This window comes from Larimichthys crocea, chromosome XVIII (genome assembly GCF_000972845.2).
Source record: "Larimichthys crocea isolate SSNF chromosome XVIII, L_crocea_2.0, whole genome shotgun sequence".
NCBI classification, from domain to species: domain Eukaryota; kingdom Metazoa; phylum Chordata; class Actinopteri; family Sciaenidae; genus Larimichthys; species Larimichthys crocea.
The window spans coordinates 14,826,982-14,839,075 of record NC_040028.1 but is presented as its reverse complement, the minus strand read 5'-3'; the positions used below and the strand labels follow the sequence as shown (position 1 = coordinate 14,839,075).

The 12,094-nt window shown below is 40.4% G+C and overlaps 3 protein-coding genes across 3 annotated transcripts in view; 1 reads left to right on the top strand and 2 right to left on the bottom strand.

Moving 5' to 3' along the window:
* The window catches only part of scrn3 (secernin 3), an 11,428-nt gene extending 9,865 nt beyond the window's left edge, over positions 1–1,563 (bottom strand). Inside the window, exons 1-4 of the mRNA XM_010737787.3 lie at positions 1,462–1,563; positions 1,149–1,314; positions 841–1,022; positions 557–756 (exon numbers count right to left, since the gene is read on the bottom strand). Coding sequence (XP_010736089.2) covers positions 557–756; positions 841–1,022; positions 1,149–1,304 — 538 coding nt within the window. The 5' untranslated portion in view covers positions 1,305–1,314; positions 1,462–1,563. The remainder of the gene's footprint in view (positions 1–556; positions 757–840; positions 1,023–1,148; positions 1,315–1,461) is intronic.
* Positions 1,564–2,196: 633 nt separating this feature from the next.
* cirsr (corepressor of RBPJ and splicing regulator) lies at positions 2,197–7,676 on the top strand. The gene is made up of 10 exons (XM_010737788.3): positions 2,197–2,401; positions 3,854–3,948; positions 4,177–4,250; positions 4,408–4,421; positions 4,510–4,562; positions 4,674–4,722; positions 5,051–5,171; positions 5,910–6,016; positions 6,261–6,346; positions 6,556–7,676. Exons 1-10 carry the CDS (start codon positions 2,330–2,332, stop codon positions 7,283–7,285), a joined length of 1,401 nt encoding a protein of 466 aa, XP_010736090.2. The 5' UTR covers positions 2,197–2,329; the 3' UTR covers positions 7,286–7,676.
* sp9 (sp9 transcription factor) lies at positions 7,593–12,093 on the bottom strand. The gene is made up of 2 exons (XM_010737789.3): positions 11,728–12,093; positions 7,593–11,264 (listed from the first exon to the last, which is right to left on the bottom strand). The coding sequence occupies exons 1-2, from the start codon at positions 11,746–11,748 to the stop codon at positions 9,966–9,968; spliced, it is 1,320 nt and encodes a 439-aa protein (XP_010736091.1). The 5' UTR covers positions 11,749–12,093; the 3' UTR covers positions 7,593–9,965.
* Between the last annotated feature and the right edge of the window lies 1 nt (position 12,094).

The following is a 12,094-nucleotide window of genomic DNA, read 5'->3' as shown; positions in this document are numbered from 1 at the left end:
TAGCATTTTGTAGCTCTCAGCCAAAATATACACCAACACCAATATATCCAAGATAAACCAATATAATATCAACCTATGTATTCTCTCTGTAATCTGGTGGGCTATGATTGCAATGTGTTTTAGACTTCCTCAGAAAGATCCAAGCTTGATTCAGCAAAAATCAAAGCATCCCTTGGGGCGGTCGGTAGCGTAGTGGGCTAAGCGGCCGAGGCTATAGTCCTCGCTGCAACTGGCCTCGGTTCGAATCCCGCATCGGACGGCTAATTTACTGCGTGTCACTCCCCCTCTCTCTGCCCCCTGCTTCCTGTATCTTCAGCTGTACTATCAATAAATGCATAAAAAGCCAGAAATCAGGTTTTGGATATGAAATAATTATCACCTCATGTCAGTGCTCTTTGGAGATAAGTGCAATTTTTCTGCTCCTTCCTTTTTTCTTTGTGTCACTACTCGTCATAGTTTGTATATAACACTACTGACCTGTTTACAAAGACTACTTCTCTGTGTTTTTTCCCCATTTATGACCAATAATACTGCCAAGCATTCTTTCCCTGCTTACCTTTCACTCTCTCTGCCACCCAGTACCTCCCGGACGTTTCAAGCAGCCATGCCTCCATCCTGTCTGAGATGAGGAAGCTGTTGTGGTAGGTGAAGCCGGACTCATCCTCCATGCAAGATCCTCCCTGTCCGTATTTCTCCAGCAGCTTGGTAATAACATCCACAGCTCCCTCGGCTGTATCGGCTCTCTCAAGTCCAAGTCTGGGGAATTTTTTGGGGGGAGTCACAGATTTAGGTTTTGCTTCATCTACGTCTGGCTTTATCTGACCAGATCAGTAACCTTACCTGACCAGATCCATGCCCAGAAGAGCTTCATCACCGTCAGCACTCTCTCTGCCCCACACCGCCTCGTTTCCAATGCACACTTGATGCTCATTTGCGCCCATTTCTGCCCCCCACAGCCACGCCGGCCTGCTCAACACCACTGCATGCGTGTGGGCAACCTGCTCGATCTCTATGTATGTGCACTACTCACAAGAGGACACACAGAGGAAAGCTGTTAATGGTTATCTAATGGCACGTCTTCCAATGAGCAGTGAGGGGAAATTGAAGGTTGCATGGGGGGGCAATAACAAGCTGTCTGTGTCACCTACCTCAACCTTCTCCCCTGCAGCATGGTCTGTGGCAGGAAAATACACCACCTCCTGGACTTCATCACAAGGCCTGTCAGAGTTTTTCCCAAAAATGATGCGTTGTCCCTCAGTGGAAGGAGGCAGAGCCACGAAGGTGTCACAGGAGGAAGGCTGCATTTTGAAGTTACTGAGAGTAAAGAAAGAAAGAGAAACTGCATGAGTCCTGGTTAATGAACAGGTCAGATCATACACTGTGAGTGCTTCAGGAGTGTTATAGCCAGTCAGATCAACATGCAGGGTGACTATACTCACCATTAGATCGACATAACCTCACCTGTGTTTGTCTCACCGAGCTCTGTCACTGTCAGTTTCTATTCTCGCTCCTGTTTCTGCTGCATGACGCGCACAGTCCACGTCCTGTGACCCGAGCACGTCACGTGACCCAGCTGAAGTCAGTTTTATATTCGACGCAGAATAACATGATGTAGAATATAAAACACATTTTTGTTTATTTAATCTGCATTTATAATCTCAGATTATTATGATAGAAATTGGTAAACCCTTGAGAATCCTGGTATTATTTTAATTCATGTAGTTTGACATTATTAAAAAAAAAAATAAATAAATGAAAAAATGTATTATTTTAATTAATGTAGTTTAACATTATTTAAAAAAATAAAAAATAAAATATTTTTAAAATAGTATTTTTAATTAATGTAGTTTAACATTATTTAAATAATAAAATAAATAAAAATATATACATGTATATTTAAAAAAATAAAAAATAGTAATTAGATTTTAACATTTATCATCAGATAAAAAAATAATAATAACAATATATAGGAATTTGTGTCTTATTTGTGTCATTTCCATAGTGTGGATGATGATTTATGCATCTTTAATTAATCGACAAAATCAATCAAATAATGTCGCTTTTGTTTAATATGTTTGGAAGTTAAATTTTAATCGACTTAGATTAATATTTTTGGCATTAAAAAATGGATTAAACGCATATTAATCGGTGTTAACGGTTTTAACGGCTCCAACCGTTGACACCAACATAGAACCAACTTCCCGCGAGACGACCGTTTGTTTACACGCGCAGAGGAAGTTAGCGCTCGCGGCTCCTTGGCTAAAGCTAAAAGCTGAATTTAAACACTAACTGCCGGCTCAGTTTGGCGTTTTGGGCTCGGTAGTTCGCCATGGGGAAGTCATTTGCGAATTTCATGTGCAAGAAGGATTTTCATCCTGCGTCCAAGTCAAATATCAAAAAGGTGAGCGCGAGCATCGGGTTAGCCTGCTAGCTGTTTGTAGCTTTCGCTACTTAGCATCGTGATCACTTTGGTAATTAACCTAATTAAACTTCACAGGAAACGTTGCACTAGTGATTCATCGGTAAAGTTAATGTGTGCAGGTTAGTGTCGGATTAAACTGTTGTCACAGTCGGTTTTAGCTTTAGGTGAAGTTAGTCTAACGTTGGGCACAGTTAAAGCTAGCTTTACTTCACTCATTAGTATAATAGAGATAGTTTAAATCTCAAGTAAATCTCCTTATGTTACAGCAGTATATATAAAATAATGTGAGTAATCACACCCTATCGTTACATTTTGTTGCCTTCAGTTTTTAAATCAAACATACTAATTAAAATCCTCTGAACCTTTCAGTGTTTTGTTCTACGTGGATGGATGGATGCTTCAAGCATCCAGTACATTTTTACTGCAGCTGTTCTTACATTATGGTTTTTACCCTATAGGTCTTAATCTTTCTTCTTATTTGTTTCATTGTTGTAGTTTTATGCTTTTTACTTTTCTTCTAATCTTTAGTCTTTCATGCAACTGCTCTCTTACCTAAAGATCTGTTTGTTTATGTCTGTTTCTGCTCTGTGAAGCACTCTGGACTACAGTTCTGTATGAAAGGTGCTATATAAACAAATAAAGTTGAAGTTAAATACATGTGCTTAAGAATTTAAACCTGTGTTAAGCGCTTTACAAAGAGAAAACATTATAAACAGTAAACCTAGAATAGAGATTAAAAAAATCAAAAACTATGTACAGTTAAATGAGGTTGTAGATGATGAAGGTAGTGAAAATCAGTGACAGTGGCAGTCCTTTGTGACCATAACAACTCTGTAAGTTATACTTTAAGCATTGCTTTTTGTTCATATTTGGGTTGTGTCATGTAATTTGGGTGCCTGTTGCCTCCTTGCTGTGTTTATGTTTTTAATTGTGAAGGAACAAGCTCTCAGCTGCCTCTGCTACAATATATAATCTGCTCAGACACATCTCACAAGCTGAGACCTCACAAATACATTCAAAATATTTACATGCTTTTTTTATTATTATTAATTAGCATTACAGCTACATGTGACAATATTTTAACCACTAATTACTGTCAGTGAAAAATATCCATCAAAATTTACAACAGCCCAAACTGGTGTTCCTCTGACATTCACTTTGTTCTATAAATCCTAACAGCCGAGAAGCTGAAACCAATAAATGTTTGTTGTTTTCATGTGAAAACTGATGCACACGATGTGTTTAATTATTGTCAAAATGTTTATCAATCCATCTGCTGTTGATCAACTAATCAATCGTCCTTTTACTCAATAAATCATCTTTTTTCTAATATGATTTGAAGGATGGGTACAGGTCAATGAGATCACCCAGTCAATTAGTTTGAAATGTGAGACTGTGTGTTGTAATCCTCCTTCTCTCTTCACCCCGCAGGTATGGATAGCAGAACAGAAACTGACGTTCGAGAAGACCAAGCAAGAAGAACTTATGCAGGCCTACCTGAAGGAGCAGGACACGTACAACAACAGGTCAGATCAATATTCCAGATCACTGCCACAGAACGAAACCACGTGTCTCCTATAAAACTGCCTTCTGAATGAGCAAACCTATTTTTTAGTATCATCATAAAACATACACATTAAATCATCTTTTAGATTTTTATTAGAGGTCATTGGACTTATTTGAGGACTTCCTCCCGCGTGAGACATTGTCACAGAAATGTTTTGAAGAGCAACATGTTGTTTTCTCACTTCTAGGTTGTTGATGGGGGATGATCGTGTTAAAAATGGCCTGAATTTCATGTACGAGGCTCCACCTGGAGCATCAAAAGGTAAATCCGTACGCAGCAAGTGTGATCCTTCCTGACTTAGTATTTTTACTAATTTCAGACACCAGCTTTTTGATTCATAATATTTTAATACTTGTTCATTTGTTGTTGTTGTTGTTTTTTTTTTGTTTTTTTTAAATAAATGTCTTCTGCACTGAAGAGGAAAAGAATGAGGTAAAGTATTTGTACATTTGTTTCCATTTCATTTACACTTGCTTAATTTAAAATAAGTGTTTAAATAATAAAATGTTTTTTTTTTCAGGAAGGGGAAGAAGAGTACAAATTTGAGTGGCAGAAGGTGGCTCCTCGAGAGAAGTGAATACCTAATTTTTTTTATACACAATTCAATATTTATGGCATGTTGTCCAACATCTTCAAGCATTTCGATTTTTTTCTTCCACCCTTTAATCTTCCTTAATCACGTAGGTATGCAAAGGATGACATGAATATTCGGGATCAGCCATTTGGAATCCAGGTGTGTGATGAGTTTTATTCATTTCAAACATATATACATACTGAAGCAGTCATTCGAGGGTGTGAAGTACTGGTTATGTCTCTATACATCAAACAAATAAAAACATAAAATGTGTCATGCTTTCGTTATAGAGCTTGCAACACGTCCACACTTAAACCAGAACCTGTGACTAAAGGTTGCATGTAGATTATGCCGTCAAACACGTTAACTGAATGTAGTTTGCCTTATAATTAGGTGAATCTGTTATTTAACGATACAGAAAGTGTGGGTTTTATTTAAATTATTCTGCGTACATAATTCAAAATAATGTCTGTCGTTAACTTCGCAGGTTCGCAACGTGAGATGTATCAAATGTCACAAATGGGGCCACGTGAACACAGACAGAGAGTGTCCTCTCTATGGACTCTCGGGTATCAATGCCAGCTCTGTGGCCTCGGAGGAGGCAGCAGGTAGAGTCCATACTTCATTTTTCCAAACATGAATTTAAGTTTTCACATGCTTTGATACGTATGCAATCAAACTCCGATGATCTCATACGCAGATTTTATTTAGATGTTATTGATTTGAACATTGAAATAAGAAATCAGCAGACTTTATCATGTTAATATTTAAATCACAATCATAAGTATTACAACTTGAATTAATAAATACATGTATAATGTACCGTGTATATACTCTGTATGTGAGAAATAAACATTTACCTGCTGACATCTGGGTCCCAGAAAATATAGATTTCCCTTCAGGAGTCAGAATATCTGTGCTGTGATATTTGTTGCCAGTGGGTTAGCTTTAGTCTGTCACACACTTTGCAGCAGGTACACCTACTGTATCTTTCCTCGCCCAGGCTTGAGCTGATTCTGACTTCTGCAATCAGCGAGTTGAGTTGTAAAGTAATAATGTTTACCCTGGGAGAGTCCAGTCAGCGCATGGTGGTTGATGGTGGAGTGCTGTAATGGTCCCCCTCCTGTGCCGGGAGAAAAAAATGTAATTATTGTGTATTCTGATTCCCCCTAACTGCTGCTTTGGCAGAGAATGATATTGTATGATTTGCTCAGCCGGAAGTGGAGTGAGTTGATTTGATGTCCCATTCTGTTAACAAAGCCGCCCCCGAAATTCCCACTGTGGAGATAGTGGCTGGCAATGGTTTGACATCAATGGGACTCTGAGGCTGTGATTTGTGCTAACAGGTCCGTCGATGCACCCCTCGGAGTTAATGGCGGAGATGCGAAACAGTGGGTTTGCCTTGAAAAAATGTGTCCTTGGTCGGAATGCTACAGTTTGTGATCTAGCGCAGGTAATTGTCTGTCACGCACTCCCATCTTTGCACACACAGAGCGATGTATACAGTACGAACAGACACCTTCAGAGAGAAAAGACTAACTATATCTTTGGTATGTGTCGTTTATGCAGCCAGTTATTAGGGTCACGGGAACATTTGATTTTTTAAAAATCTATTTTAAGGTGTTAATGTGCCTTCAAGTGTCGTATTTATCTGTATTATATTATTTCAGTTTCAACGTGCTGTGTGCATTTTATAGGAATATGTTGCGAGCGAGGAAGAGGAGGATCCCGAGGTGGAATTTCTGAAGTCCCTGACGACCAAGCAGAAACAGAAGCTCCTCAGGTAAAAAACGTAGCATGGATTACACTGTAATGTATGAAAGCTTTAAAGAATGGACCTGCATTTTGATTATTGAGCACAAATTAGATTTAAGTATTTTTAGGCCTCGTATTGATCGAGTTAGCTGACATATTATCTGAATTATGTTTTACATCTACCTTAAAACATCCTGAGGCCCTGGTTAATTGAATGTTTGTGCTCCTGTTTTACAGAAAACTCGATCGCCTGGAAAAGCAGAAGGCCAAGAAAAAGAAGAGCAAAAAACAGAAGAAGAAGAAAAGCAAAAAAAGCCACAAGAAAAAGCATGAAAGTAGCGAGAGCTCGAGTGACTCTTCCAATAGCAGCAGCAGCAGTAGTAGTAGTAGTAGCGATGGTGACAGTGACTCAGATTCAGACAGCCGTGGAAAGTTCAAGAGCCAAAAGAAAAAGAAGAACAAGAAAAAAGATTCCTGTCGGGATAACAGCTCTAAGAGCGAGCGGCGAGTCAAGAGTCAGAAAAAGGCCTCCTCTCATAGGAGCAGGTCACCGAGCCCTCACACCAGACAGAAGCGGCCTGAAGAGGAGTCGAGAGATTACAGACAAACAGGGACAGAGAGGGGAAGGAGCAGGAGTCGACACCGCAGCCCGGAGAACAAGATCAAGCTGGAGGGAGGTCGAGAGAGAAAGAGAGACAGCAGCAGGGACAGGCAGAGACCGAGCAGCTCCAAGCTTGGCTCGGACAGAAGCAGGAGCCGCGAGAGAGGCAGGGAGGACAGAGGTAAAGACAGGCGTCACAGCAGAGACGGAGAGAGGAACAGAAGTGGCACAGATGGAAGGAGAGGCAGAACAGCGGATGGGAGGAGTAGAAGCAGGGAAGGGAGGAAGGAAAGAGAGGGCATGGGAAGGAGCAGGAGCAGGGAGAGAAGAGAGAGAAGCCAGGACAGAGGGAAGAGAAAGCGCTGACGTGTTTCTGTTTTTTAATTCCTGCATTACAATATTAGACGAGATGTTTTTAGCCGTGTCTGTCCTGTAATATTCTCGGTGATCAGTGGACCTCTATTTAAAAGTGCAGATGTTGTGTTGTCTTCCTCCAGTAGAGGGAAGCAGTGGACAGAAAATAGCTCGCTGCTCTCTTGTGTTTTCTTGGACTATGAAAGGCTCTAAATTAATTGATAACCATTAGAAGCAATTTGCGGCTGTAATCCGTTGATGGGAAAATGTTGGACTCATTTTAATGGTCAGTTGGCCACAAGAAAGACCGTTTTTTTTATTATTGTCTTCCTTCACATTAGGATTGTCTCTCTTTTCGGAAATATCCACATTCGCTGTAATACTTTAAAGACGGCTGTTTGAATCCTGAAGAAAAAAAAATCTGGACTTTTTATTTTCTGATTAAAATTTTTTTAATCATCTCAAATTTACTGCGTTTTTTTGCGATGGATGAAATGAATGAATGTGTGTGTGTCCGGAATCTGATGGAAATGTGAGATGTCATATTCCCACTAAATTATCTGTAATCTCAGAACACATGACAGCAAATGTTTCCAGTTTTGCTCATGCTAAAAAAAAAATCTTTAAAGGTTTTTCTGAATTTTTCTATTTCCCTGAAAGACATGACACGATGTGCGTCATCCATGAAGCTGTGAGATACGAACAAACAAAACAAATAATATGATTTCTGAATTTTAAATCTGCAGCTCGTAAATAAACACAACAAAGCAAACTGTGGCTGCGCACATGAACTAACGCTGCACTGTTTGATTTTAATTGATGCAGATGGAATATTTTAAAATTGGAAAATCGTCTAGAATTAAAACAATTATAAATTAAAACATTAGACATTTTTTCTTCATGTTACTGACATTCTGTTTCAGGTCTGACATTATATATTTTATTTGCTACTTTTAGTCTGCAAAATATAAACTCTTAAAAACAATTTGATCTAATTTTAAAAAAATGATCTCAACAGTTTGCTTCAACTGTTAAATATGTTGCATACACGCTTTAAATTTCAACCTTTTTATTTAAGTGTTGCTTCCAGTTTTATATTTAGATGAAATTCAAATTGGCGATGTAATTTGGTAGTTTTCACTATCTGGCCCGTTTCCTTGAAGCCGCTGTTGCACAAAAGGAAATGAAAATAATTTCCCTCTATTGCCTTCTGGTCAATTTAACATCCTCTTCACAAAAAAAAAAAAAAAAAAAAAAAGAGGGTGTCTGGATAAGATGCTTTTCCCTGACGTATTCCCAGTCCTGGACTCACGCTGTAATTATTCCCCGGCTCTTTTTTTTTTTCTTTGAGAGTCGGACGCTGCACTGGGTAAGCACAAAGAAGTCAGAGAGCATCCTTGAACCCTTTCAATACAGGGGGCCCACTGATATTCAAATAACATGCAGACACCATTTGACTGCACCGGGCAAAGAGCATTTTAAATTCAACATTTGCATGTGACTCTTTGCCCCTTCTTTTCTTTTTCTTTTTTCCTAAAGTTTAAAAAACTGTTCCCATAATATCTACGTGGTTTCAAGCAAAGCGAGAGAGAGAGAGAGAGGGAAGGCATATCCTTATTCTCGGTTCATCGATTGGTATGCAAATGAAAGCAGTTAATTTGGACAATTAGAATAAATATTCAGGGACCTTTTGTCATCAAACCCCTTTGGAAACCCCCCGATAAAGTAAAACTGAACAAAAGATGTCTCGGAGATTAATTAGATATTTGATAAGACACGAATCCCTAATCGCAAATACAAGACACATGGGGGCTGCGATGTGCTCCAAGTCATAATTAATACCATTTAACAAGATTTTCATTTGGGCATGAAATGTTTTTTTCCGGGGCATTAAGCATTGATTTATTCCATAGGGGAAACAGAGTCAGAGTCAAGGTATTATAGGTGGATTTAAGAAAAAAACCTGACGCTTTAAAATAAAAATCCTAAATTAAATCAAACTATTTTTTTCCAGATTTAGTACAAATAAACAAATATAAAATCTACATCACACAATTACAGCCTTTTTTAAAGATGTTTTAATTACGATAAAATGAAAGTCTTATACGTGTGACTTTATACAGGTAAACATTTATATATAGATATTTTTTTTTTTTAGCAAAGAAATAAAATGCTTAAACCAAAAGCTGAAAAAAAGCTGTGTGTGTACATACATTATCCACAAAGTGCGTCCAAAGTAAACTCCCTGATTTCCAGGATACCAACACGAATAAAACAATCATAGCCTAAACATTTACATGAAAAGAACACATAGTTTTTAGTCGTCAATATACAAGATGTAACTCACATTGTCCAACCAAAGTTCAACAGGTTTTCGGGCACCCCTTTTTTTTTTAAGCAAACAATCCATTTCATTTTTCAAGTGGACCCTAAAAATTCCCAAAAGGCCTTTTACAGTAAATCACTCTGCGTGTTTCTTTAGATGGATTTTTTACGAATGAAATACTCGCTACGCCTGCTGTGGAGAATATATATTTAGACTTTTTGCAATCGCTTCTTGAAATATTTTCTCCTTTTTTTTAATGTCTGTCAAATGAGACCCGTTTTCAACGCTGTGCAGTTTTTGAATCTGGTTTGATTTTTTTTTTAGCTTTATTTTATTTTATGTTTTTTTGGAGGGGGTGAAGCTTCATTAGGGCTCATCCTGAGGAGACGGATCCTTAATAGCGATTCTTGGGTTTACCCCCTCCAAAATAAGTTCTGGGGACTCGGATCTCGGTGTCTCCAGGTTACTGGTGTCGGTGTCACTGTCGCTCCCCTTTTTGCCTCCTCCACCGGCAGTGTGCGTTTTGATGTGCTTGCTCAAATGGTCACTCCTCATAAATCGCTTGTTACATACCGGGCAAGCAAACCTTTTCTCGCCGGTGTGGGTGCGGAGGTGTCTCTGGAGCTCATCGGACCGAGTGAACCTTTTGCCACAGAAAAGCCAGTTGCAGACAAAAGGCCGCTCGCCGGTGTGCCATCTCAAATGCGCTTTGAGGTGAGATGTCTTTCCATACACTTTACCGCAGCCCGGAATGTGGCAGCTGTGGAGTCCCTTTCTCCGCAGGCTGGCCCCGGCGGGTCCAAGCCGCTCAGCCTCCTGGCAGTTTGGACAGTCACATGTTGCTCTGCCGGAGTAACGCCTGGACGACCTCGAGGAGCTACTTATTCCTGAACTGCCCCCAGAAATCATGGCGTTGGCGGCAGAAGCGTCTGTGTATGTGGGGATGACTGTTTTGAAACCGTCCTGTGTTAACAGGTGCTGACTGGTGGACAGTAGATGAGACGCGGAGGGGCTGATTCCAGTGGAGCTAAACGCCGAGTGCGTCAGCGAGGAGAAGTCCGGGTTGTAGCCACTCAGCTGGGAGTGGATGGCTTGAGGCGTCCCGGAGTGCAGTGAGGTTTGGAGGGTGCTTGCAGGATTCTGGACATCGAGCCACGACCCGGGGTTAGTGTGGACATCCCACCACGAGGACGCACCGTTGGTAACATCGCCAGAGATGGTCGAGTGGAAACCGGACTTGTACCAAGACTCGTACGGATGCGCCATCCCCACACGCGGGTATAGAGTCTCTGCTGATGTGTGGACTTTGGAGATAAAAGCTGACTGTCCAGACTCTTGGGATGTGACGCTGGCGGAGTTGGAAAACAGACCGCTGTACTCTGTGGAAAATGCAGACGAGGTCGGGGAGGTGGAGGCTAAGCAAAAGGCGCTGTTGCCCGTGCCACTGGTCGGTGTTAGTCCTGTCGATGCGCGGCTTGTTGCTACTGTGAAACCGGGCAGACTGGACCCTAAGTTACAGCTGGAGGAGGATCTTTTCCACGGATGAAATCCACCTTTTGAGAAAGCGCTCGAGTCAGGTAAAGTTGTAAGAGGACTGGTGTTACCAATTTTGTTGCAAGTTGCAGCCAGCATAGCTAGAGGTGTAGTTCCAAACCGTGGTTCTTCCTGAAAACACACAGACAAAAAAAAAAAAAAAAAAAGTTGGACTTAAAACAGGCAACAAATATTGCTGAAAGATTTTTTGTTCTCGGATAACTGGGAGGTACTAACAGTGGTAATTATTAAAATTGTGCTATAATTTGGGCTGATAAATGTGTTTGGAGAGATGTGAGAAGCGTGTTTTAACAAGCAAGTAATGAAACACAAGGTACAACAACGATTAACATTTTACAAACTTTCTCAGACTGATCTGCTGCTGTGTGGAACACACTGCAAAGTTAGATCCAGATGCTTTCTTTTGTTTATTTATGCTGACAAATAACTGCAGAAGCAAGTGAAGTAACGGTAAATAAAACTGTAATAAACAGTGACTCCAAACTTGAAAGCGAACGTGTTTACGCGGGCAGGAAAGCAGGCTGCAATAACTTTACGCACAACTTTTACGCATAAATACAAAAGTCAGACTCACCCCAAGTATAGACGTAGCCATATCCAGGGTATGTGCTGTGATGAGAGTGTTCGCGATATCAATGCTGTACGGCTCCAATTTGAATCGGGCTCCCCGTGTTTGACTCGGGTCACACGGTTTCTTTCTTGGCTCGCAGCTCCCAACACTACCTAGTTGTAGAGAGCGTGTTCTTTGAAGTACAGCTGGCGAGGACGCGCAGCCAATCTAATGTCCGCATTCATGGTTGGGGATGAAGTCAGCCAATGAGAGACCCGACCGCAGACAGAAACACCAAAAACCCCGCCGTCAATCATCTGTTGTGCAGCCTCTGCTCAGACTGTCATACAAGACACGATTTGCTATTTTTTTTTTTTAATGCATACAGTTA